Source organism: Mustela erminea, chromosome 20 (assembly GCF_009829155.1).
Source record: "Mustela erminea isolate mMusErm1 chromosome 20, mMusErm1.Pri, whole genome shotgun sequence".
In the NCBI taxonomy this organism is placed as follows: Eukaryota; Metazoa; Chordata; class Mammalia; order Carnivora; family Mustelidae; genus Mustela; species Mustela erminea.
The window spans coordinates 27721055-27747257 of NC_045633.1; the positions used below are offsets into that span (position 1 = coordinate 27721055).

Genomic DNA, 26203 nt, shown 5'->3' on the forward strand with positions numbered 1-26203 from the left:
TACAGGTACCCTGGTTCAGTCTCCCAGGGATCCCTGTCACCTGGGACTCAGAAACCACCAGATCCTCCCGTGAGGCCCTGTCCGCAGGGCCCGCTGCTCAATACAGGGCAGCTGGATTGTTAGCATTTTGGCTTTATGGCCTTCATAAATCTTGTTCATGTCTAGAACGGCGATAACTGAGCAGAGAACGTGGTCCCAGCCCTCCTGCCCTCCCCACCTCCCCGCCCTGCTGCTGAGGGTTCAGAAGGTGTTTGTGAGCTGTGCGGAGCCGAGACCGGCCCTCAACCGTTCATCCCACAGACTCCCACTGCATCTCCTGCGGGCTGGACACTGAGCCACACGCAGGGCTCCCATGTGGACATTCAGTGCGCTGCCCTGATGTCGCACCTGCAGAGGGACTCACCTCCATCTGCCCAGCAGCATTGCATGGACCCAGGCCATGGTCAGTGCTGGCCGGTCTTCCCCTGCCGGGCCTCCCCCACTTCACAGGCACAGTGGAGGCAGCAGGTGACCGCCATGGGCCCTGGGGGCATGCAGTGCTATCTGTGGCTGGCCTGACCCTCCTGTTCTCCAAGACATGCTTCTGTGCCACCTGGATTGAGCCTCGATCTGTCTCTGTTTTCTCCCTCTTTCATTTCTATATCTCTGAAGTGAGGGTCTGCAGGCTCCAGTGGGGGGTCCCAGGGCTGAGGACTGGAGGAGGCTGGCCGCCTTGTCCCCCCATCACCAGCCAGTGGTGGAAACTGCTTCGTTTTCTGATTTCACTGCCCCCTTCAACTGCCTCACTGCTTTCGTCTCCCGGCTGCTCATGGACTCTGATCTCTAGGTCTTTTCTACCAAATGGTTCTGGCCAATCGTCCCACATTTTAACACTTCTTATCAAAATTTATTTAATATATTTATTTGACAGAGAGTGCACAAGCAGAGAAGGCCAATGTTGGGCTCGATCCCAGTACCCCAGGATCAGGACTTGAGCTCAAGGCAGATGCTTAACCCACTGAGCCACCCCGTCCCGTTTGCTGTGTGCCACGTGCTCTGCCCTGAGCCGGGCATAGAGCCAACACTGAGTGCAGACCCTCCGCAACCTCCACGTCTACCTGGTTTTGGGGTCAACACCCCAAAGGGAAACGCTGTACCCATTAAGCAGTGACTCCCAGATCACTTCTCCTTCAGCCTCTGGCATCTGCCATCTGCAGTGTGACTCTGGATTTACCTATTCTGTGAATTTTATGAAGTAGATTCATATAAACGTGGTCTTTAGGGTCTGGCTTCTTTCACTTAGCCTCGTGTTTTTGAGGTTCGCCCATGCCATAGGCTGGTAGGTGCCTGGTTCCCGCTAACTAGGACTCCCCCGTGTGGACGCACCACGGTGTTCCTCTGTGCCTCCTGCGACCGGCCTTCGTGAGGCCTTCCCCTGTAGCCACTGTGAAGAGAGCTGCCAGGAACAGAAGTGCTCGCAGGCTCCCTAGAGGACCAGCTTCTAGGTCATCCCAGCGTCTACCTGGGCGTGGACTCGCTGGCCCACAGGGTCATCCTCCATCTAACATTCTGAGGAACTGCCAGACTGTGTCTGTGCTTTCCATGCAGGCTGTTCCGAGCTTCGAGTTTGCACTTAGCTTTCTGGAGGAGGTGGGCCACCCAGCTCTGTGTCTGCTTGGCCTCCTCCATGCCCTCCTGAACCTTTCTCCAGTTACCCAAGACTTTAAATTCTTAAGCCATCCTCCAGCCACCTGGCCACTTGCCGAATGATCTCTCCGCAGACTTAATGAGCACATTTCTGCACTGTCATCTGACAGATTTACGGAGCGTTAAAAGCAAAGAGGCCTGGGCTGACACACCTCACCCCCGCTTCTTTGGCCTGAAACCCCCTCTGCACTCCCAACCTTCCCTCCACACGTGTCCGCCGGGTCCCCCAGAGCCACATGGCCTGCACAAGGCCATGTGTGCCTGGCACAGGGATGCAGAAACCTGTGTTGGAGAATTAGGGCTTTCCTGGCTGGTATGAAGTCATGTTGTCTCCCTTCATGGCTCTCTTGACTTGGCCCGCTGGTCTGGCTCCCAGGGCAGGGCCCAGTCCTTCTCCGTGCAAGGCCTGCACTGGTTCTTTGGTGTGTGTTTGGGACAGAAATGGGCAGGGTGGGAACAGGGAGAGACAGAGTCCACTTGGTCAGTGTGTAGTGGAAATGGCTCTGGACCCTAAGTGGGATCCTGACCAAGTCTTCTCTCTGGGCCTCTCTTTGAGTCCTCGCCTGTCAACCAGGAGGAAGGGCAGGATGGCACGGGAGGTCCTCTCCCATGGTGGATTAGCCCTGGGGGGTTTGTTCCCAGAGACTTCATCCTCTAGGTCCTGACCTTGGCGGGAATAGCAGGAGCCATATCTCCAGGGCTTAGCTGAGGGTGTGTGTGCAGATCCAGTTATCTGCCCATGTCAGAGACACACATGGCTCTGCCCAGCCTGACAGACACCAGGCAGCCACACGTCTTGTACATGGCCATCTCCGTGCCCCAGCTCATCCATCCCATCTGAGCATCATCTTTCCCATAGGTTGGAGCCATCGGTGATGAGGAGGAGTGGGTCAGCCTCTACGAGGAGGAGAATGAGCCCGATGCCCAAATGTTGGAGATCCCAAACCTCACGCCGTACACTCATTACAGGTGAGAGCAGCAGGTGATAAGCCACCACAGGAGGAAGGCTAGCAATGCCAACAGTTGGCTTCAGCCTAGAAGAGCAAAACCTGATTCCATGCATTTAACTGAGACATTTCCAAGAGGTATTATTGGTCCACTGAACCTTAGGAGCAAGATGCATGGCTGAGTACTATTCCCGGTGCAGACCCAATGCTGGCCCCGCAGTGCTCCGGCCATCAAAGCCAGCTGCAATGGCTCACTCTTCCACTGGGCTCAATACCAAGAGCCATGGGCAACCAAGAGGTGGGGCTTTTCCCCACAAAGTCCACAACCTCTTGGGACTATTAACATGCGTGCGTAAACAAAGCAGTCTTCCCTGGAACGTCTTCTCCTTCCCCATTCTGGGACGCGGGAGTGATCGGGCTCACTAATCAAACACTTAACACACTGCATAACCTTTTGTTTCTTGATCCTGAAACCTATCCAGGCAGTAAATCCTTGGCTTTAACAAAGGGTAGCGTGATCACAAGCCGTTAGAGACGTTATAACTTCCCGTAAGATCATTGACCGAGATGAAATTTCCAGTTATCACCAGATGTTGGGTTTGATAATGTCATTGTTCATAAGATCAGGGAGTAAAAGACTAAGAATGACTAATTCAGAGAGTAAAAGGTGACATTACATCTTCGTGAAGAACATTTTCTTTTTGGTATAATACCGACATTAGAGCTTTTTAAAACAATGCCTAATGAGAGCTGCTGTTCAGACTCTGTTCCTTGTGACATCCTCCCTGAGATCAGAGCAGATGGATCAAGGCCCTGTACACTTGTTTTTAGAGGAAAAAAACATTTCTCAAACAGTGAGCTGCAGGGGCTCCAAGCTTACCCTGTGAAACTGGTACCAGCTGTATCATCACTGCCAAGGTCAGAAACTGTGATTGGAGACCCCTCTCCTCTCCCAGCCCCTGTGGTGAATGCGCGTGTGTGCTCAGGGCATGTTTCCTGGGGAGAAGTTCAGTCAAAGTAATTGTACAAATAAATAGAGGAGAGAGAACCAAAAATATTAATCGAGGCTCTAAAGCACGTCCATGCCACCCTCATTCTGTAGGTAAGGATATGGGGGCAAGTCTGATTTGCCTCAGGTCTCAGTTCCAATGGGGTCCGAGTCCTGGGGTGTGGGTTCTGGGGCCAGTGCTCCTCCCCCGAGCCAACAGAAAATGGGGTCCAGGCACCCGTGCTCATTGAAATGACACCAGACTCTGAAGGCCATCATTTGGCTCCTCGCCCTCTGACCCCGGCCTTACCCTAAACACAAGTCAACCAGTGGCATCTGCTGACAGATTTCTGGCCATGTAACCCATTCAGTTATGCTTTGCTTGGGAATTTAAAATCTTTGCGCTGGAACAAATTTACCATTCCTTGGAGACTCTAGGGGGAAGGGCCAAATACGCAATTTGCATTTTTCATGAAAGCCGGTGGAAAGAGGGCATCCTCGGGACAGCCTTCATGACACAGACACACAGCAGAACATCCTGAGAAGGTGGTGGGTTTTTGTTGTCTTTCCTGCAGAATAACTCTGTCCGCGGCTTTCCGTCTAGGTTTCGCATGAGGCAGGTGAACGTCGTTGGTGCCAGCCCCTTCAGCCAGTCATCCCGGGTCATCCAGACCCTGCAGGCCCCCCCTGATGTGGCCCCCACCAGCGTCACCGTGCGAACGGCCAGCGAGACCAGCCTGCGGCTCCGCTGGGTGGTGAGTTGGGGGCCGGACGTTGGCTGCAGGGACAGTCGCCTGGGATATCCAGGTCTGCACGTGAAGCCAGAGCTTAGCGGTGTCTCAGTCATGGCTTTGTCCTAGTCAGAGCTAATCTCTCTGTTAAACCAAAAAGTATTGCATTTCACAGTTGCTGTTGGGTCGCAGACCAGCCTAGGCGATCCTGTAATGAGTAGCATTACTCACTGGCTTCTTGGACTGGAGTAGTCATCTCTGGGGGAGGGAAGCCAGTGGTGCCGCAGGCCGGACCTGTAAGTCCTTAAGCTGGGTGAGCGCGGAGCCAACACTCGGTGTTTGTAGGAGAGGCGGCTTGACATTTATTCAGAACCTTTCCCCCACAAAACTAAGCCAAAATGTATTAAAAGAAATTATGTCCAGCCCGAGTTACTGACAGGATTTCATTTAATTAACAAAAGAAGAGTTCCAGGGAACAACGTGGTAGAGGTTCTAAGACTATTCCCCCCGGAAAGTATTTTCTATGGACTTGGCCTGCTAAGACTGGTGGACGCTTGGGGACCTTGACGGGGTGGTTCTGAGATGTCGGCTCACCACGCGTGTCGTTTGCTTCCAGCCGCTGCCTGATTCCCAGTACAACGGGAACCCCGAGTCGGTGGGCTACAGGATTAAGTACTGGCGCCCCGACCTCCAGGCCCCGGCGCTGGCGCAGGTCATCCACGACCGGCTGGAAAGGGAGTTCACCATCGAGGGGCTGGAGGAGTGGACGGAGTACGAGCTCCAGGTGCAGGCGTTCAACGCCATTGGGGCCGGGCCCTGGAGCGAGGTGGTGCGGGGCCGCACGCGGGAGTCAGGTGAGGCAGAGGCTCAGCCCCGACCTGGGTATCCCTGGAGATGGGGCTCCGTGTCCCCTGTCCCCACATCACATCTCAGTGACTCTGCCCCCCACCCCGTGTCTATGCCGATACTTTCCTAACCCATTAATTAGGTCAATGTCAGTGGGAATTTCAGGAAAACGTCATTAGAGTCCAAGCCACTAATTTGAAATTAACCATGGGTCTTACTAGGGGCTGGACTCATGGTATTATCTTTTAACTTAGGTATGACTTTCACCCTAATGATAGTAAGCAAGGGTGTGTAGTGATTCTGAGGGAGATCTTTATAACACAAGACACTCCGGACCTCCTCTTGATAAAGTAGTGTGTGGGAGGGGCTGAGACCATCTCCCCAGCACTAACAAGTAGCCCCTCGAAGGTTCGATTGCCTTTGACACAGCAGACCTTCATTTCAAACTCATGACTGAGTAGGACAGGGGTCCTGTTTGGCAGAAGGCTCTCTTCCTCATAATTCAGGGACCTAGACTCTGCTGTGCTATTGGCCCAATCCTTGTCTGGGCCCAGCTACCCGAGGAAGAAGAAGAAGCAAAGAGCGTACACCCCCTGGCCCCTAACACCTGTCCAGAAATGGCACGCACCCCTCTGCACAAAGCCACCAGGCTCGGGGTTACTGTTGGCGCCTGGGGAGGAAAGGAAAAGTACTAAGTACTTCGGGTCAGTACTCAGTAGTCTGGGCTGCAGTCCAGACTGCAGTGAGTTCCCCTGATCTGCCAGGCTTTGCAGGCTAACCTGTGGTTTAGGGGACCCCTGCTAGCCTGGTGTGAGTTAGTGGAGTGACAAAGAGGGCTCCAGTCATGTTTAAAGACGCACAGTGACACAGACCAGTTCTTTCCACCTGGTCTGAAATGGCAAGGTTATCTCCTGAAGAGAAGGAAGCATACCGCTCCCCTTCCAAGAGGACCGATTTTTGAAGAGGGGTTTGCTGGAGTTGCTGGGCTGGCTCAGATGCCTTCCTGGCTTTCTTTCAGGCTGTAGATTTTATTACATTAGAAAGAAAAGATCGAGACACTCACTCAGCTTGTGGCTTTGTGTTCACATGGATTTCTAAAAAGCTCTATTCAGTCTTTGTGACAAAAAGGAGGACTTGAAACATTCTAAGGGGACTGTTCTAACCCCAGCAATAGGCGGAGCAAGAAAACATTAAAAAAAAAAAAAAAAACACTTTGCTGTAACTAACTAGAAAATTATGGACAAAATATCATTGAGATTTAGAACATATTGATGTCCTCATAAGAAAACCAGAGGAACTCCCCAGAAGTCAGAGGCAGACATGGACTGAACCCATAAGTGCTGAGCTAGTCCTGTGGCCACCCCAGGGGGTTGGCCTGGGAGGTATACATCCATCCTGGGATCTTTGAGACTTGCAACCAGGGATAGAAGATTCAGCCACAAGTTTGCACAAGGTAGGGAGTTAGAATCAAGGCCTCTGCACACAGATGAGGCTCCTGAATGCTGAACCCTCATTGAAAGGAGAGACTGAAAATCTCTGCCCAGGGACAGGAAGTAGACAGGAAGTCCACCTGTCTACCCATACTCTGAATACGAAAAATATATAACTCTAAGTCCTGTGCCCAACTCAGGTTTGAGTTTTGAATTTACTCTGTTGGGTCCAGAAACTCCTAGAAAAGAAACCAATGGAAAACTTGGTTCCAGATACCAAATGCACAAGCCACAAAAGAATAACTGAGACTTCACTAACACGAAAACCTCTGTGCTTCAAAGAACACCATAAAGTAGAAAACAATTAAAAGCAGTCCCCCAATCATTGAAGGTATTTGCAAATCATTCATCTGTTAAAGGACCCATATCCAGGATGTACATTAAAAAAAAAAAAAACTCTTACAACTCCACAATGAAAAAACAACCCAGTAAAAAATTGGATGAAGGATCTGAACAGACATTGCTCCAAAGAAGACATACAAATGGTCAGGTAATCACATGAAAAAATGTTCAACATTATTCACCATCAGGGAAATGAAAACCAAAACCACAATGAGATTCTATTTCATACCCCTAACACCTTAGGGGGTATTTAAAATAAAATTTAAAAAACAAGCTGGACAATCACAGGTGTTAAGTGATATTACAATAAGTATGGTTCCGAGATTGTGCACTTTCTACATCACTGGAAGACCATGAAGACCATCGTCACTGGCTGGAAAATCTTCTTACCCCAGGAAAGCAGTGATCCACTCCTCCTGAAAGTTTATGTATTATACCCCAATAAATGATTTCACAATCCTCCAAAAACAAAATAAATTTTTTTTGAAAGACAAAACAAAAAATGAAAAATAAAGAAGAAAGAAACACAGTTCTAGGCCAGACTTTCTGGGCAACCAAAGTAGGAAACACCTCTGGAGAGATACTGCCACAGCCAACTTGTCCCAAAGAAAAATCCGCTTTTAAAGATAAAGTTACAACTTTCAAACACACAAGGAAATATTCTGGTATGAGTAAAAGTAAGATATTTTTTGTTTTAGGAAAGAAGGAAGAAAGGAAAGGAGGTAGGGAGGAAATAGGGCCTTGATTGCTTTAAAATACATAAAATGTATGAAAGAGAATATGTAATAAGTATAAAATTACTTATATAAATTCTTTACTTATTTATATAAGTTTAAAATTATTAAAGACTTCCAGGTGTGAAATGAATAAGTTCTGAGTAATCTTATGTATAGCATCATCATTATAGTTAATAATACTGCATTAAATACTTGAAAGTTGCCAGGAGAGTAGATCTTAAATGCTCTCACTACAAGAAAGGGACAATAATTTTGTGACTGTTCGATGTGTTAGCTAATGTTATGGTGGTAGTCTCTTTGCAGTACATAAGTGTCTCAAATCAACATGTTGTACACATTAATCTTATACAATGTGGTTTATCAATGATATCCTGATAAGAATTGGAATAAATATAAAATAAGGCTGTAGTCTTAAATTATGAAAATAAAGCATTAAAACTTTAGGTAAAGATTCAGATGCCACTTTGGAAGCACTCTTTAAGAAAACAAATAGGACACAGCCACTGAAAATAAAATGCTACCATTAGGTGAAAAGCAGTTTAGACACTGCTAAAGAGAGAATTACCAAACCAGAAGCTAGGTATGAGTAAATAACTTAAAATATAGTACAAAGACACTGAGACTGAAAACGTGACAGAGAGGCTAAAAGACATAAAGAATGGAATGAGAAGGCCCAACATATAACTAATAAGACTCAGAGGGAAAGGGGGGAGGAGATGAGAATGAGAAAATATAGGCAGATAATAGCCGAGAAGCTTGAGAACTGATATTTTATCAGACTGAAGAAAAGTGAATCCTGCACAGAATAAATAAAATAAATCCACACCGAAACACATTATGCTGCAACTGTAGAGCATGAAAACCAAAGAAAATCTTGAAAACACTTGGAGGGAAGGCATCTTACCTACAGAAGACAAGACAATATGAAGCCAACTTCTCAAGAACAGTGGAGGCCAGAGGACAATGGAACAATGGAATCATAATGGAATGAGAATAATCTTGAAGGAGCTGAGGGAAAATAGCTGTTAACCTCAAGTGTTACACAAAGCTAAATTACTTTTCAAGGATTTTGTTCCAGAAACTGTAAGCTAAATAACACATAAGGTTGAATAAAATGTAATAAAAATGGAAAATAATACTGTTTTGTTAGGTTTCCAAAGAACATTCTCAAAAGACAAACCCATGGCAAAATTGCTGAGGTGATACTATATTTTCATAGAAATTTGTTCAGCTGCTGCAAAGTTCCCTTTACGGTGGTCAGGAGAATGCGGAGGAGATCACTCTAGGCGTCAGCTCACCCCAGATGCTTGCTTCTAGCTCTGTTCCCTTCAGACAATCTTGTGTAGCCTCCTACCTGGTAACTCTGAGGAGACTCTCTTGAATGATATTGTTTGCTTTTGTAGGCGTTTCTGTGTTTTAGTTAATATCAAGGTGCGGCTTTGGTATCAAAAGAAAAAAAAAGGCACGATGAGTTTGTTTTTGTCTTGGTTGACAAAAACAACACAGACATATTTTCGCACAGCTAAAGGACAATCACAGGCTGGAACTAGGCCCCCGGAACTAACCGCTTCGATTTCATCATTTGCTTGTCGAGAAAGTTTCTGGTCTCGAAATTGTCTTTGCAATGTAAGTTCTGCTTTATGCTCACACATTCTTTCTTATTTTGATGGTTCTGGCTTACAGAAAATTATTTTTTGGCTTTTAATGGGATGTTTGTTCAATTAGAAGAGTTTTGGTTCTCCAGATGTTTTCATCACAAATTGAATAATAGGGTTATTGATCTTCAAGATGAGATGACTCAGACTTCAGACATTTGGGGTGCAGGAAAGGTGGGCTCCTAGGACCCCTCTTGGGCTGATCTCTCCACCAAGAGTACTGGTGCTCAGACATTGGTCCCCCCAACCTGGGGCCTTCTCTGGCATCCTTTCCACTGTTGTTGGTCCTTTGGGGCTTCAGCACCTCCACCTTTGAACAGTGCTTCCAGAACCTCCTACTGGGGCAACCCTTCACTTCTGACAAGCAGGCCCCTCCCCATTGCAGCAATGTTGATGTCTTACCTTCCCTGGTCCAGCAGAGGAATCGCCCCTTCCTAGAACAGATCCTGCCAAGCACCACTCAGCCCATGGGGGTGGGTAGGAGAGGGCAGGTGTTGCAAGGCCCAGGGGTGGAGTGCAGCTGATGGGGAGGCAAGGGGGGGTAGGGAGCCGATGGGGAGAACAGAACTGCAGACGCATGTCTTGTGGAGATGGCCACACAGGGGTCCTCTCATACGGCATAGTCATGGCCATACGGAAAGCTGGTGTGGGGAGCACAGGGCAGAACATCTTGAACCACACTGAAATGACGTTTCCCATTTTGAAGTATGCTCTAACTAGCTTCATGACATCCTCTGATTTATTATGATATAAGGATAAATGAGGCCCTAAACTTCAAAAGACTGAGCCATGAGGAATCCTGGAGAGAGAGCAGATGAAGAAAAGAGAAGCATTTTAATCAGAATTGTTCTTCATGAAAGGAATCTCTAGCACGGTCCCCAGATGCAAGATGGCAGGTTGGAAAGGAAGTTAAATCTACCTCGAAACAGATAATGGAAAAGATTTTTCTTTTCTTACTAAATCTTAAAACCACAGATACTTTGTAACTAAATGGCAGACTAGATCCCAGTGAGATCTGAATCCACTGACACTGAATCCCGAGCGTGGCCTTTTTCTGTGGCTCCGTCCTTGGACACCCAGCCAAGCGCCTGGTGCCACATGCAGTCATCCCACTCACCGGGTGGCCTTCCTTCTCTGGGGCAGTGGATGCCCTTCAGGACACGCATGCACATATTACCACACCCTAGAAAATCAGTGTGATCTGTAGATCCGTGGTGAGGACTGAGCACTCGCCGTGTCATACATGGGCCCACAGGAAACCATTACAGATTGGAGAGGCAGACGCGTTGTGTTGCTATGACAACAGTCTCTCTCTCTTACAGGCAGGGACGGTTCTTAGAACGCAGCACTGCTGTTGTGGGCACATAGCACCTGTGGAGTTCTCATCTTACTCTAAATAGAGTCCGATAAATTGTCATCTTGCCTGTTCTTCGAGTCATGACTCAGTTCACAGTTGAATCAAGGTAGCGGAGTATCTCTTGTTTCTGCAACACAATAAACATATGTGTGAGTGATGTCCTGGGGTGACTGCCATGGCAGGAGCCCCCTCGGACACAGAGAACGTGCATGAGCCCTGCGGGAGCCGCCACCAGAAGTCACGGGGGACACAGGGAAGTATGGGTGGCAAGCACATATCCCTTAGAGGGCTGAGGAAGCTTGAAATTATGAATATTCTTTTTTGTGACACTTAGCTGCTCAGATAAATTACTACTATTTTGTTGAACGACTGACAAACCATAGGAATGACTCCCGACTGACATATTTGGGAAGAAAAGGTGTATCTTGCAGGTGTGGGCTGACTGACATTGTCTCTCCCTCTCAAAGTATGAGGAAGATCCCTAAACCCTTATGTGAACAGACACCAGCAGGTGACTCTTCTGTTCTGGGGCCACGCTGACTGGCCTCCACCAGCAGCCAGTCTAACTAACGCCTGTGTTCTGAAGGTGGTTGATGTGGTGAGTAGCAGGGACAGGCCCACCGCTGGGCCGTGGAGGCCAGGAAGTCACCGGGCTTGTGGTTGGAGCCAAGGTCTTTGCTCCACTGTCTGGGGACCAGAAGGTGCCAAGCCCTCCCACCTACCCCCCAGGTTCCATGTTCCCTCAGCAACGTGCCTTCTCGGGCTTTCCTTGGTCTGCTCCTCTCGGCCTCTGTCTGCAGGAGCCACTGGCTGTGGTGGTGACCTGGCCAAGCTGGAAGATAAGGTGACAGCACCTCGAGGACCTGTGACTCCTGGCACTTTTTTCTTGAAGACAGTATTAGTTTCCCAGGCCGCTGTAACAAAGCACCCCTGACTGAGAGCTTAACACAGCACAGATTTACTCTCCTGCCATTCTGAAGGCCAGAAGTCAGACACGAAGGCGTCAGCAGGGCCCCGCTCCTCTATAGACCCTGGGGAAGGCTGTGCTCCAGGACCCTGTCCCTGTTCCTGCTGGCTTCCAGGCTCATGGCCGCATCCCTCCAGACTTGCCACAGTGGCCTCCCTGCATGCGTGTCTGTCTCTTCCTGCGATGCCCTCAGAAGGACACCGGTCATGCTGGATCAGCTGCCCTTTGCCAGTATGGCCTCATGTAACTAATGACATCTGCAGTGACCCTAGTTCCAAATAAGTCCCATTCTGACCTGCCAGGGGTTGGGACTTCAGCACGTGGAGGCCGGCAGGGAGGGGGACACAGTTCAACCCATAATGAAGACCAAATCACTTCAGTGAAGAAAATCCAGGAATCAGACATCAGAGAGCAGCATTGCTGTGCGAACCCTTGTTACTGTGTGTTCAGAGCAAATGACTGAGCTGCCTACAGTAGCTTTGCTAGGAGGACAGAGCACTTATGGGAAGGAAGGGAGTGGGAGAAGGAGGGTGGGTGGGGCTGTGGATGGAGGGTGGCCAGAGGCCCTGTGAGCGGAGCATCCCTGCTTCTGAGGCGCACTTGAGGGCACGCCCCCTTCTGTTCACAGAGCCACGGTGGCCTGCAGAGAAGGGATGAATGCCTCGAGGGCTGGGGGCTTGGCAGCCTTTCATTCACCCTCCCTCGGTAGGGAAGGGAGCTTATGGTGTCATTGTCTCACTTTCTTCAGCACAGAGAGCCACGGATTGCTTCCTCATTGCAAAGCCAAGTGCTGGGGATGGGCACAGGGGAGAAAGAGGGTAGGTTCAAGGACGGGTGGGCTGCACTTGACCATTTCACAGATGGGACAGTCAAGGTCCAGAGGAGCAGAGCAGCTTCCCCAGGTCCCATGGCTTGGGATTCTTGTCGAGTTGCTCTCGCTCCGCAGCCTGTGAGCTTGTTCCTTCCCTGTGAACACCTCAGTGTCTCTCAGCTTCAGATGGTTTTGTCCCTTGCTAGGGATGTGGGCAGGTGACCGCTCGGAGCCTCCATTCCTTCCTCTGCAGAGTGGTCCCTCCCACGTTGAATGCCAAGTCCTATCCCGTATTACTCTCCATGAAACCCACTGGACTGGCAGGGTTTCATCTCCTGTTCAACTATGGAGGCTCCGGAAGGTGGTGGGAGGCGTGACCTTCAGGCCACAGCCAACAGCTGCCTTGTGCTCAGTGCCTGTCCATGAACACTGCATCCCCTGACTTTGCTGGGGAGCTCTGGGATCTCTCTTTTCTGTCTGAATAAAGTTTAAATGGGTTCACAAGGAAACTCTCCAAGCAAATTGAGATGATCTGGAATATAAAGCCTTGCTTTTAAACCTTGACTCTTGTCCTTACACACTTTCTATCCGAACCATTGCAAACATGGAAGACAAACTGAAATTTGTTCAATGATATACCTAAACAGAAGAGAATAAAATCCTACACATACACAGGTCAAGAATTGCATAGCTTGTATCCGCAGGCCCATCTTGTGAAAAAGCCTTCACTGAAATGCATTGGAGAGGGGGGTGGTCCTCCAGCCTTGGTCTCTCCATCTGCAGAATGGGGCTAATAACCCCTGCCTCCCAGGGCTGTTGTGGCTCTTAGAGATGACGGTGGATCCGAGACCCCTAGGACAAGACGTGCACTCAGTGCCTAGGAAATCTTCCCTCCCGTCCCCTTCATGCAGACCATGCTGTCCCCTCCTCACCAGCACCTCTGCCCCCTCTCAAAATACCATGTATTTTGCAGATGAACTGGTGTGTGAGAGTGATCTAAGATCAAAGTCTGCAGGTCCCACAAGTTAATATAAAAACAGACCAAGCAGATTTTCTTGCTGGGTGGATTCAGGTAAGATTGAGCTCCTAAGTACCCCGGATTTGTGGAATTGGCTGCTAATATTAAAGAGATTTACATTTCTGTTATACCGCTGCAGGCTTAATCTGATCACTGCAAAATGCTCAGAATTCATTGCTCTTTTAAGGACAACTTGATTGGGTAAAAATTGGACCTTTATTTACAGAAGCCTTTGGACTGTGGGTACCAATCTGTTTTACTCGCCTTTGCAGTTCCTTCAGCCGCGCCTGAAAACGTGTCGGCTGAGGCCGTCAGCTCCACCCAGATTTTACTGACATGGGCTTCGGTGCCTGAACAGGACCAGAATGGGCTCATACTGGGCTACAAGGTATGTCGGGGGTGACCCTTCCATGCTTAGGCCATGCAGGTGCTCCCGCGTGTCACTCCCCTAGACCAAGGAGCGCAGAGGGACGTCCAGACCTGCAGCACGAGCCTGTGTTGTGACGTTCACATCTGTTGTCTCCTCTAAACTTTATTCCCACCTGGGGATGAGGCCCGGGTACGACCTCCTAACATAGGCGCAGACAAGGCATTGATGGGAGCCGGCTGCGTAAACTCGAGCCTCTGCTTCCAGGCTTGTACAACAGGAGTACCCGTGGTGGCTGGCTCGGAGTCTGACCTGAGAAGCAAGTGGGTTCGATTTTGTAAGAAGCGCTTTGCTCCTAGCCTGTGCCGAGTCAGTGCGAACTACCTGCTCACACACGGGCATGCCAGCACCGTGGGCAATCCCGGGCGATGGCGGGTGCAGGAGGGGGCGTGCGCCTTTCTGCTTCTCCAGGAGCCCTTGCTGGGTTCAGTCCTACTTGTACTTACCCACGTGTGCTTGTGATCCATCCCCAGAGCGGAGGGATGGATTTTCCCGGATGTGCCCAGCAGCCCCCCTCCACCCTGGTCTGTTACACCCCACCCCACACGGCCTCTGGGCATGGGTACTCCCCACTTTCCTGGTTTCCATCCCTAGTCTCTGGTTCTCCCCAACTGTTTCCCTGGGCGTTCAGGCTGCCTCGGGCCCTGCTGGACATGGCGCTGCTACTGGGCAGGTGCAGTGACCTGGGTCCCGGGAAGGAGAGCTTGCCTGTGGCATTCAGGCTCCTCCCTGAGGGCCTCCATCTTCCATGGCCTTCTGGGTCCCCGACTGAGGGACCCACGCAGGAAGGGTGAGCTGTGAATGACTTAGCAAACCAGAGGCAGCTGGCAGGGCCATGGAGCAGCGCCTCCCAGGGTGCTGTGTCTGTGTGTGGGGCCCGGGATTCCGGGACTTACAGCAGCTGTCCTGAGGCAGGAGCCCAATTTCCCAAGAAGCTGGGAAACCAAGGTGGGCGGGGGGATACTGGTTCCTTCTGCCGGAGGTACACTGTCTGCGTTTGTGATGGAGGCCTCGTCCTCGTGGCCGCGGTTGGTGTAGCTACTGTCTGTCATGTACCTCGGATCTTGTTAGTCGTGGCTCGGGGTCAGCCCGCCCAGCCTTGGCCTGGGTCATGACTCCAGCTCCTCTCCTGCCCCGGAGACCGGCTTCCCCCCAAAACACCAGTGTATGGAAACTAGACCCGTAAGCCTGGAGCACAGCTGCTGTGGCGGAGAATCCGCAGTCAGCTGGTCCTGGCCGTGAGCTGGAGGGACCCCCTCCTGGCACCCACACCCCCGTGACCGCACACGTGTACGCTGTGGTTCCAGATCCTGTTCCGGGCCAAAGACCTGGACCCCGAGCCCCGCAGTCACGTCGTGCGAGGGAACCACACGCAGTCGGCGCTGCTGGCCGGACTCCGCAAGTTCGTGCTGTACGAGCTGCAGGTGCTGGCGTTCACCCGCATCGGCAACGGCGTGCCCAGCTCGCCCCTCGTCCTGGAGCGGACCAAGGACGACGGTACGGTCACGGCGTGCTCCAGCAGCCCCAGCGACCCGAGCGCGCTGGTCATTTGTAACTTAATTTTCAAACCACTTACACCACCCCCTCCCCCCACCTTTTCTCAGTTGAGAAAAACAAAACAGGATTGTTTTTCAGTCACTGAGCGTTTATATGGCCAATTTCAGCCTGGAGTGAATTTTTACAGCCTAATTATGAACCTCTGCGAATTTCGGTCGTAAATTGAAAGAGGCCTCACAGTAAAGGCCGGGTTGGGTGGGGGCCGTAAAACGTCCAGCCGCTCTGGCTGGCGGCGTCCGCACAGATCGGGTTAGGAGCCCCACCCCGAGCCTGGGTGCCTCTGTTTCCCTGGTGCCAGCTGCTCCCGCAGTCCGCACACCAAGAGGTCCCTAGAAGTTCGTGCCCCGCGTGCAGCGGGCTCTGTGGGCTCGATTCCCCGCACCCATGCTTCCAGGCCGGGATAACAAGCGCCTCTTGACAGCTCTGTTTTTATGGAAGTCTAAATCATCAGCACATATGTTTTTCCACTTTGCAGATGTCAAACACTTAAAGGTTATCTCTTTTTACATTTTTATTGTTACATGGGCTGTAGCAAATAGTCGGGGAGGGGGTGGTATATATTCTAGGGGAAAATACAGCTCTCCCCGCCCCCTCCCCCACACACACACCTTAGGGATCACAAGCTTCTCACAGAAATGCAACAACTCGATTTCCTGGTACACGTCTGCCGAGGTCATTCAGTTAGCCCCACGGTGGTTTGTGCTCTCCTGCGAGATGGCAGCAGGCTGGGCTTGAGTCAAGGAGAGGAAGGAGCTCTGCACACTGTCCTGTCCTGGATGCAGAGCCCCGGGGGGCTGGGGTCTCATGCGGCGGCAGTGGCCTCAAGGGTGTTAGCAGAGCTCTGCGAACCCATGGCAGCCTGGGTTACAGGAACGGAAAGAACCAGGGGCCTCCAACCTTGGCCACTCACAACTGCCTCCTTCTAAAGTAGAGGCTGGAACTCACAGAATGCTTTTCCTTCTTCTCCCACAGTGCGATTTCCACTCCCGCATTTCAGTGTGATCCCAGTGATGCGGCTTGGGGACGGGGCAGAGGACAGAGGCCACATAAGCCTGCTGTTGAGATTCGCATAATTGCAGCTGGTCCTGGCTTCTGAACCTATACCCTCCTTACATTTATGTTACCAAACACAAGGGTCACAGATTTATTTAAACCACAGGTTTAAAATTTTAAATACTGTTCTCTACTTAATAGTGAGAGGCAGAATTCAGCAGCCTCAGAATGACTGTAACACCCATAATCCTATCTCTGTGTTCATTGTTCTGAGCCCCTTGCCTCTTACCTGGGAATCTGTTCAGTTCCAACAAGAAGTTCTGGACTGGCCACTCACCTCCCCCTTTACGTAAATATATTTACAAGGGCCATGACACTGGTAGGCAATGGCACCACGCCACACAGAATTATTATACATGTTTGTGCACATCAACTCTTAATTTTCTAAGACGGTGCATAGGGGAATAATCATTCATTGTAAACATGGGGAGGGACTTTAGGCCATCGGATTTATCTAACTCCTGGTAGCAGGTGTCAAGCCCCCGAAAGGATTCAGCCCACATTGGCAGAATCTTGACCTTGGGCCTGGCACACTTGCAGCCTCACTCCCCTTGCACTCACGGGCTCCCAGCACGGTCTGTGAGCACCGCTTCTGGAAGCTGGGAAAGCAGCTGAGCTGGGTTCTAAATGAGGTGTTTTCTCAACACCATTAGGGGGCCACATGGAGCCAGTTAGATTCCAAAATCCATTCGCGGCCTTGGAGCATCTGGTCCATGAACAGAGTCACCCGTGGTCGCAAACACTTGGCCAGCCCACAGAGCCCTGTGTAACGTTGTAACCTCATCACGTCCCCCTGTAGCCCTGTATCGACACCTGGCTCACAGGTTTCTTTTCCTCCCTCCAGCCCCGGGCCCACCAGTAAGGCTCGTGTTCCCAGAAGTGAGACTCACATCCGTGCGGATCGTGTGGCAGCCGCCGGAAGAGCCCAACGGCATCGTTCTGGGTAAGGAAGCGGCCGTGATTAAAGAGATCATAGCTCAGAGGAAAATAGCAATTACATTGATTTCATCTGGTTTTTATTACACATCAAAGAGGTTGAACCAAAAAAAAAAAAAAAAAAAAAATTTGTGCCTGCCGCCACCCGGCACTTTCTGTGTGAAGGAAAGCAGGGTACCTCCTCTGTCCTGTAAGCTGTGTGCTGAGGTTCCTTTGCAGGTTGAAATTTACATTTTGTTGGCCCAGAACATCTTCCATTTGTTTGGGGTTTGCAACAAAACCATCTGTCTTTGGCCCTTCCTTCAGCTCTGAAATAACCAGGCTGTTTCCATGGGCATCTGGGAAGCAGCCGCCTCATTCCTCATGGGAGCCAGAAACCCGGGTTTCCCTCCCCAGTTCTGGGAAACATCCTTGGCTGCCAGGCCCTCACCTCATCCTTTTAAGAAGTTTCCAGAGTGAATTGTGTGCCTTGGGTCCCCGGGAAATTGTTTACTTTTAATGTCTTGTCCAGGGAGGCCTCTCGGATAGCATTGATGAAAAGCCTTAATTTTTCTTAGTTCCCCAAAGGCAGCAAGTCTTTTTTTTTTTTTTTTTTTTTTTTTTTTTAATCAGTTCCCTCATTTAGTCACCCTTTCGGCATGACGAATTCAGGGCCTCTCCCATGCACGGCGTCGCATGCATGGTGGGCCATAAGGAGTGAACAAGAGGTGCCCGTCCTTGGGATGTGAGTGGCTCCTGGCACTGTCAGGGAGAGGCACGAGGACACGAGGACCATGCAATATGACAGCTGACTAATGACCATTCACGAGATGCCCCGCAAGCAGGTCTCCGGGGCTGAGGGGCTCGCCACGGACGGAAGACAGCTTTGGGGCTGGATCTTGCTGGAGAGTGGCCTCTGCAGCCCTGGAGGAAGGGAAGAGTGTCACCCACTCACCAGACGGAATGCCTCGAGCTTGTGGCATTATAGACAGACCCCAGCCTGGAGACGTGGGCTGGGCCAGGCCAGGGACGGCTGGGGATGGTCGGGCAGGCCATGCAGGGAGTGCCCAGGGGCCCAGATGTGTGACATCAGGCATCTAACAGCCATGACCCCAGGCTGGGTCTACTCTCCAGACCCAGGCCAGCATCCAATAGGGTGTTTCCCCAGTCCAGACTCGCAGCAGACCCCCGTGTGTGTCTGCTTATGCACTGGGTGGTTACAGGAGGATTATAAACCTTGCACTTACAGACAGGTAGTAACAATCACCATTCATACCCGCCAGCTTCTGACATTAGGATTCTAAGATTTGGTTTGAAAGGGGGTTTTACTTCATTAAAAAACACTTTTTAAAAAAATCTGTGCTGAGGGCAGTAGGGAGTCACCCCAGGACTTTGAGCAGCAAAGTGACATAATCAGGTTTGTCTTATAGGTAATAACTACACACAGAGGCAAATATTTTTTGAGTTCTTGCTTCATGAACACAGGGAGGACAGAGCCTGGGGCGTGCCGACGTCGTCTGCTGCAAGGCTGGGGCCCTGCTCAGTCTCTCCCTTCCTGGTGCCATTCCCGGGGTTGCTGGGTGGAATACTTAGCTAAGAGTATTTCTGAATTGGGTGACCTTCAGAACTACAGGTTCTTGGTACCTTAATACCACAATGAGCCACAGAAGAAGCTGCTGGTAGAATGTGTATTTTGGATCCTGCCAGATGAGACAGGATTGCAGACCCCTGTTAGGCCCCGTGCCTTATGCTCCAGACTGGGGCAGGAGATGGTCCACGGAGTGCATGGCTGGGCCACAGGCCTCCCTGAGCCCCCTCAGCACCGTGCTGGCTGCTGTCTCTCCTGGACGGAACTGGGCTAAATGTCTGATGACCCAGGGAGCGGCCCCAGCTTTCCACGAGACAGGAAATCTGGAGCACAAAATGTGAATTCTGACCTGTCGCAGTACCCAGAGTCTCCAAGAAGCAGAGTCTCCCCAGCCTGCCGAGGAGGGAGGCCCTGTCCCCACCCCCCGAGGCCTAGCAGCCCCTGCCCACCCCCAATGCTGCCGCTGAGGCCTCTGCCCTCCACCCGGGCCAGCCCTGTACTGTACTTGCGGGTCCTTTGCCCTTCTGTGCCTCTAACGTCACATTTGATGTCGTCTCCGTCTGCAAGCTCCCTCCACGCCTGTCCCTGCCTGGTCGTGCCCACTGTCACCATGCAAGTCTCACTGTCCAAAGGTAAAATCTTGTCACTTACCTCAAAGGGCATTTCTAACGTTTGTACGTCTGATTGAAAAAGCACTGTGAACAGAGAATTCACACCACGATGAGATGGCATTTACAGCATTCAGATTTAGAGCCCTAGAAGGTCGGATATGACCCAGGAGAGACAGGGACATAGGCAAACATACACACACACACACACACACACACACACTCACATACTCCTGGAGAATGATCTGGAATGCCTGGGCGAGGGGAGCACTTCTGTCCCTGAATCCCAGAGGCCTTTCCCGTCAGGTCATAAGCCTGAGTTCTCACAGCTGTACCCAAGGAGACATGCACGGGACACTCCTGCCATGTCGTGTTTGATGACAGGACACCCGAGTTTCCATCAGTCAGGCCACAGAAAGGTGTGTTGTGGACACTTTCCACAGCAGTTAAAGGAATGACCAAGGCCTACATGAATCAGCATGAGGAAGTCTCACAAGCCTGTTCGGGGGGAGAATACACCCAGTGGGAGAAGGTTCCTGCACATAGAAACCTCCATGAGTGTGATTATCACCATTTACGGGTCCACACGGTCCGTGCACGTGTGAACTCACGGACAGGAATACACCCTGAGTTGAGAAGGGATGTTGCCTCTGAAGTAGGTCTGGTGGGGCCACAGAATGGCCTCAACTACCCCGTCTCATCTTCTCTCTTATATGAAAAAAGAAGTCCAATTTGGCAAAATGTCTAGATTTATTCAAGTTGGTATGATGAACACTTGGGTGTTCCATCTATATTATTCCCAGCATTTTCTCTATATTGGAAAGATTTATAATAAAAAAGGACAATCATAAGATAAAAATAACACATTCACTCTAAACTTTGAAAAAATAGAAAATTCAGACATGTAACAGGAAAAAATGAAAATCACCACAATCCCACTGCCCAAAAAATAATGTTAATATTTTTTTCCGATCATTTTTCTAAACTTGTAAGTACAAAGTATTTCCTACTTAGAAGGCAGCCTCTCCGTCGTATTACAAGTGTGTTTAGCGACGGTGACCCGCACGTGTCCCTCCTGCCCCGTCCACCACGGCCAACCGCCAGGACCCCCAAGGGATTTTGTGTTTATCTCTTCTTCAGTTTTCTATAAGATATTCCTAGAGTTAAAGTTAAGCTTAAAAATCTAATATCATGGTTGCCTGTTTTTAGATTTCATTCCAACTCTTGTCACGTGTTTGTGACTTTGCTCTTCTCTTCCCACGTCATGAATCTTTCCTGCGTAGACACCCCACTGTCTGTGTCTGCACACACCCAACCGGGATGTATGCAGCATCTACAGCGTCCTGGCGCTTGCCCCTGGGTGCACGTGTGGAAGGGTCCCCAGCCCCAGATGAGCGCGCCCAGCCTCGCAGGTCTGTTGGCTGCTCCCACCCCTGGGCTGCCCATGGCTTCATCTCAATTCTTACTGTTCTGTTTCCTTTTCAGTCTCTGATTTCTCCTTCTCGCTTGCTGGTTCAACCATGCACTTAGGTTTTCATTTCTTGATACCATATTTATTAGTTTGAGATGTCTTTTTTTTTTAAGATTTTATTCATTTATTTGACAGATAGAGATCACAAGGAGGCAGAGAGGCAGGCAGAGAGAGAGGGAGGAAGCAGGCTCCCTGCCGAGCAGAGAGCCTGGTGCAGGGCCTGATCCCAGGACCCTGGGACCATGACCTGAGCTGAAGGCAGAGGCTTTAACCCACTGAGCCACCCCAGGCTCCCCAGTTTGGGATGTCTTAACAGGAAGTTTTTTCAGGACATCTGGTTTACCAGATGCCAAAAGCAGATTTTTCTCTGTATACTTAAGTGCTTGCTGCTTGGACGTCCAAGATGCAAACATATTCATCCCAAAAATGTTATGTTGAAATGCAAATACATTATAATTAAAAATTTTTTAAAAATATGGATCATGTCCCAATTGTGCAGTGAGAAATAACGATGTGACTGACGTCCTTAGAGGTGAATCTTAACAGCATTTCTGATGATCTCCTCAGGATGCAGGCCTGGAAGCAGACTAACTGGGAGAAGGTGCTAGAACATTTCCAGAGTTCTTCCCCTACATGTCACACTCTCCCTTCAGAAATGCTGTGTCTACATAATAAACTCATGAATCCTGGGTGTCCTCCCCTACTCTCCCCTGGGTTTGAAGCACCACGCTCTGGACAGGCCAACGGCAATGTGGGCAAGCTTGCAGACTCGGTAGCCCAGGCCGATGAATTTAGGCACGGGACTGAGGCCTTCTGTGCCTCAGTTTCCCTATCCCTCAAATGGGAATAACACATTCCCTTGTAGTGTTAACTGAGCTGTGCATGAGAACCTTAGGACAACGCCTGCCACGTGGTAAGCATTCAACAAATGTTTGCTCACATGCATGTCTATTTAGTATTTCATTATGTCTCCTGGACTGGAGAATTCTTTCTTGTCCCCCAAGTCTTCGCCCGGTGCCCACATCTAGCTGGTCATCCCAAGCAGAGGTTTCACACGGGCAAGACAGGAGAAGAACCAGAAAGGACAGAAGTTGGATTCAGGCTATAAGGGACATTCAAAAGTTTGGATTTTGAACTGTAGTCCCTGGGGATGCCAGGTGGGGGGTGGTCACTAAAAACCAGGTAAAGAGAGAGCATCATTTAATACCTCGTGCATTCTGACCATGGCAAAGCAAAGCAAAGGTAAAATAGTGCTCTGTCTACCCATAATGCAGAAAAACACCACGTCTGAGCGTCTTCTGTGTTAATGGCCTTTAGTTATAACGGTAACAAATGTTGTCTGGGCAGCCCGTCACCTGGATATTATTACAGCTAGCACATCAAATTGCAGATGCCGTAGGAAGGATGAGAAAACAGTGCCTGAAGATTCAGATCAGTGTTCGTGGGAGAGAATGGGAAACATCTTTTTCGCACGACTGGCTTCCCACCCAGAGACCTCGAATCAGTGCTCCTGCTCGGGGCGCATGTATGAACTCCTCCCCAGCCCAGGCTTCGGTAATCTATATCAAAACATGCTCTTGCATTTCCAAAAAAGATTAACAGCATGAAACAGCACCAAGCGCCTGCAGGGAAAAACACTTGCTTATTTGCGTAAATATTTTACTGTGGAGAGCTTTTAGCATTTAGAGCCTGCCTTTGGGGGACGCGGCGGGAGCCCCCTGAGCACGGCCACCCTCCCTCCCTCGCTGGCGACTCCGCTCTCCCTTAAATGCTGCCAAGCTAACATGCGCTATGTGCTCTTTAAACCCACGCGGGGCTGCCCGCACACACACCAGAGCTTCCCCCCACCTCCACCTGCCTGCCGAGGGCCTAACATTTACCCTCAGCTTATTACGGAAGGGGGTGCCAAGACTCTGCTGAGAGTTAGGATCGCAAGGGACTGTAATCCCTGTTTGCAAATACAGTTTTGATCCATTGTTGCATTTGTCTGCCCCCGGCCCTCACGCAGATAAGCCGTAGAGCCAACAAGCCATACGGTGCCTGGGCTGGGCCTTCCAGGGGCCATTCTGTGGCTGTGGGCTCTCCCAACAAGTCGTGGGTGCTGGCAGGGCCATCACCACTCACACCCACCCACTGGGGCTACCGAGGGGGTCAGCAGCACCGTGCCCCATGGGTGGCCTTGGCTTCAGGCCCCCAAGCGGGCCCTAGGGACACACCACCGAACAGGCGACTCTCAGATGGGGGCATTTCGCTCGCCCAGGATGCATGCAACTCAGGAGAAGCCTCCCACCCCTCAACAGGCCATGCGCAGCTCCCCGGGAGGGCTCCAGGTGCGGTCCACAGTCACCCCATCTGAGGAGGCAGCTGAGACCCACCCTCCCAGGAGCCACACACCCACCCCAGCAGGCTCCCAGCACAGAAGCATCTTAGAACCTCCTCCTGCATCTCCAATAGCAGAAGGTTCTAGAACTGGTGTTGGGCTTGAAACACACACCCTTTCCCGATTCTGATTTTCAGGATGCGTGTTTTTTTCCATCTTCTGGGCATGTTCAAAGCTCACGTAGTTTCCATCTTCGCCTTGGATCAGTGCGGCTCATACTTGGCCTTGCCCCCCGGAATGCCTGTATGATCATAATTCACCCATAACCTTACAAATCAGACTTCACTCGGGCCGTGTTTCCCTCCTGGTATTGATTCGGCTTGCCCATTCTTTCCTAACCCCCAGCGCAGCCTTCTGCCCTTATGCCACAACACCCAGCACGCTTATGTCCCTGATGGCACTCGAGCTGTGTAATTACGTAACTGGCCTTTTCCACCATGACACTATCTCCCGTGATTCCCGACAAATGCAGGAACCAGTACTCGGCTGCTTCCTTCCACACTTGTGCACAGGAAAAGCTCTCCTCTCCTGCCCCTTGAGGCTGTAGCATTTTAAGGACGTTTGAGGTGCCCCGTCTTTATGTTCACCAGGCCACAGAATGAGGACTGGGGGACATCACCCTGACTTGAGGGCAGAGAAGAGGAAAGGACATAACCCCAGGTTGAGGGACTTTCTCCCAATAGCTCGTGTTAGGAGCCGGAACAAAGGCAGAGCTGACAAGCCGGGTTTCCCGCAGTTGCAAAGGGGCGATGCTGGGCCTTGCTGTTCCGTGTGTTGCTTGAATCAATGCCATGGCTGCAGGAAGTGGGCCTTGTGGGCTCCGTGCTTCGGTGGCAGAGGAGCCCAGGACAAGCCCGCCGCAAACACCCCCTTCCCGCTCTGTGCTGGTAGCGCCTCGGGGGGCAGGTCCGCGCGGTGCAATATTCCAGCCAATCCAAACTCACGCTCCTGAAGGACAAGAATGAGGCTTTCCAGATGTGGTGAGAAGACACGAATGAAAAGCCTGCACCTGGAGTAAAATTGGTTTTGTTTCCGTTTCATAAGTGTAGAAAAATGATAACAAGCAGTCCCTAAGACAGGAACAGTGACCTCGAGGTAGTGGTAGGTGCCATGTACGCTGTTGGCCCTCAGGGCCCCAGCATCGCCCCACACAACCTGGCCTGCTGTGTCCTGGGGCCAGCAGGGCACTGTGCCCGAAGGCACTCTCTGCCCCGGGGCCAGGCTCCTGGGGAAGTTGCCTGCCAGCAGTGCAGGCCCATAACAGCTAGGGTTGGGGGGTCACTGCCGTAACCCCTGCCACACCCCCAAAAGCAGGCAGAACCTTGAGGGCCCAGCAGGGGAACTGCTTCCTAGCGCCATCTGTGAGCTTCCTCTGTCTCCTGGGCTCGCCTCCCCAGCAAACTCTTCACCCTGGGTTGTCTTGGAGCCGACTGGGCCCCTCAGGACTCAGGCAACAACATCCACAGAACAGAAAGTGTCTGGTGTGAGCAGAGCCCCCGGCTGTCAAGCCCCTGCCCCTGCATAACCAGCTCCGTTCTCCTCTCCAGGCCGGTGTGGCCAACGGTGACCCACAGTGGCCCATGGCATGTGACATTCAGAGGGGCCTGGGCCTCGGGCCACCTCCCATCCTGACACACGCTCTACCCCTCCTTGGTGCTCCGGGCTCCGGCGGCTGAGGGCTCTGGCATTGGGGTGGGCAGGGTGGGGGGCCATTCTTCTTGGGTTGTCATGTTCCTTCCATGCCTAGCGGCAGCTCGAACTCCAAACCCTGCTGCAGGGGCCCCGAACCCACCGCCCTGACCTTATTCCTGGTGCAGGTATCCCAAGCCTCCTCCAGACAATCCCAGATTTTCTGTCTGCTTTCTGAAACAACCCATCCTTTCCAGAGGAACCCTGGCCTCGGAGTTCCTGCTTCTCTGCTGTGCTGGCATCTGCCCCTGGGCACTGGTCTGTGCCCCTCCACTCCCCGTTCCCAGATGCCTTGCCGTCCCTCAAAATCTCCTTGCAAATGTCCTGTGGAGTGGCCAGATTATTTTCCACTTGTCTCTCTTTTCTTCAGATCATCAGAATTCTACCATTCTAGAGCAGGAAGGAGCTGGGGAAGCAGCAGACCCTCCCCACCCCGGGCACAACGGGGGTCCCACGCTGCTCTAATAAGTGGGAGGTGCTAATAAGTGGGGCGAGTTTTTGCTTGATGCACAGTGTAGGGCTGAGAGCTTCTCCCTCTTCCCTTCTGGGTCTTACAGCTGGTCGAAGAATTAAGCTGACAAAAGGTGAACGGGAGAAAAATTTAATTTTGTGTGTACAGGAGCCCCAAAGATCGGAGGCTCAAAAGTGACCAAAGCAGTCTGTTTTTTAATGCCTTTGAGTTAAAGAAATAGTGAATTGGTGAGGAGTTGGCAAGACCAGGAGTTTGGGCTTGGGGGTCGACTGGTGAACAGGGTTCTACAGCCACCTTGGCCCTAACCTGTCCCAGGCGGGCGACAAGGCTGCTCTCTTCCTCCTGGTGCATCGAGGGGGACTGACGTCCTGTGTTCAGGGGGACAGAGGAGCGTCTGAGCGTCCCTCCGGCGCTGGCCGTTTCTTAAGTAACTTTAATCCAAAATAATCAAGAGGCGAAAATGGCATA

At 51.1% G+C, this 26203-nt stretch overlaps 1 protein-coding gene across 3 annotated transcripts in view; it reads left to right on the forward strand.

The window, feature by feature from the left end:
* The window catches only part of SDK1 (sidekick cell adhesion molecule 1), an 854095-nt gene that overhangs the window by 742265 nt on the left and 85627 nt on the right, over positions 1-26203 (forward strand). For 2 of the 3 annotated variants that reach the window (XM_032327041.1, XM_032327042.1), the window contains exons 23-28: positions 2546-2655; positions 4226-4376; positions 4969-5206; positions 13848-13963; positions 15310-15499; positions 17457-17555. In XM_032327041.1, coding sequence (XP_032182932.1) covers positions 2546-2655; positions 4226-4376; positions 4969-5206; positions 13848-13963; positions 15310-15499; positions 17457-17555 — 904 coding nt within the window. Of the gene's footprint in view, positions 1-2545; positions 2656-4225; positions 4377-4968; positions 5207-13847; positions 13964-15309; positions 15500-17456; positions 17556-19682; positions 19748-26203 lie in introns of all 3 variants that reach the window. The other variant, XM_032327040.1, reaches the window with a different exon arrangement.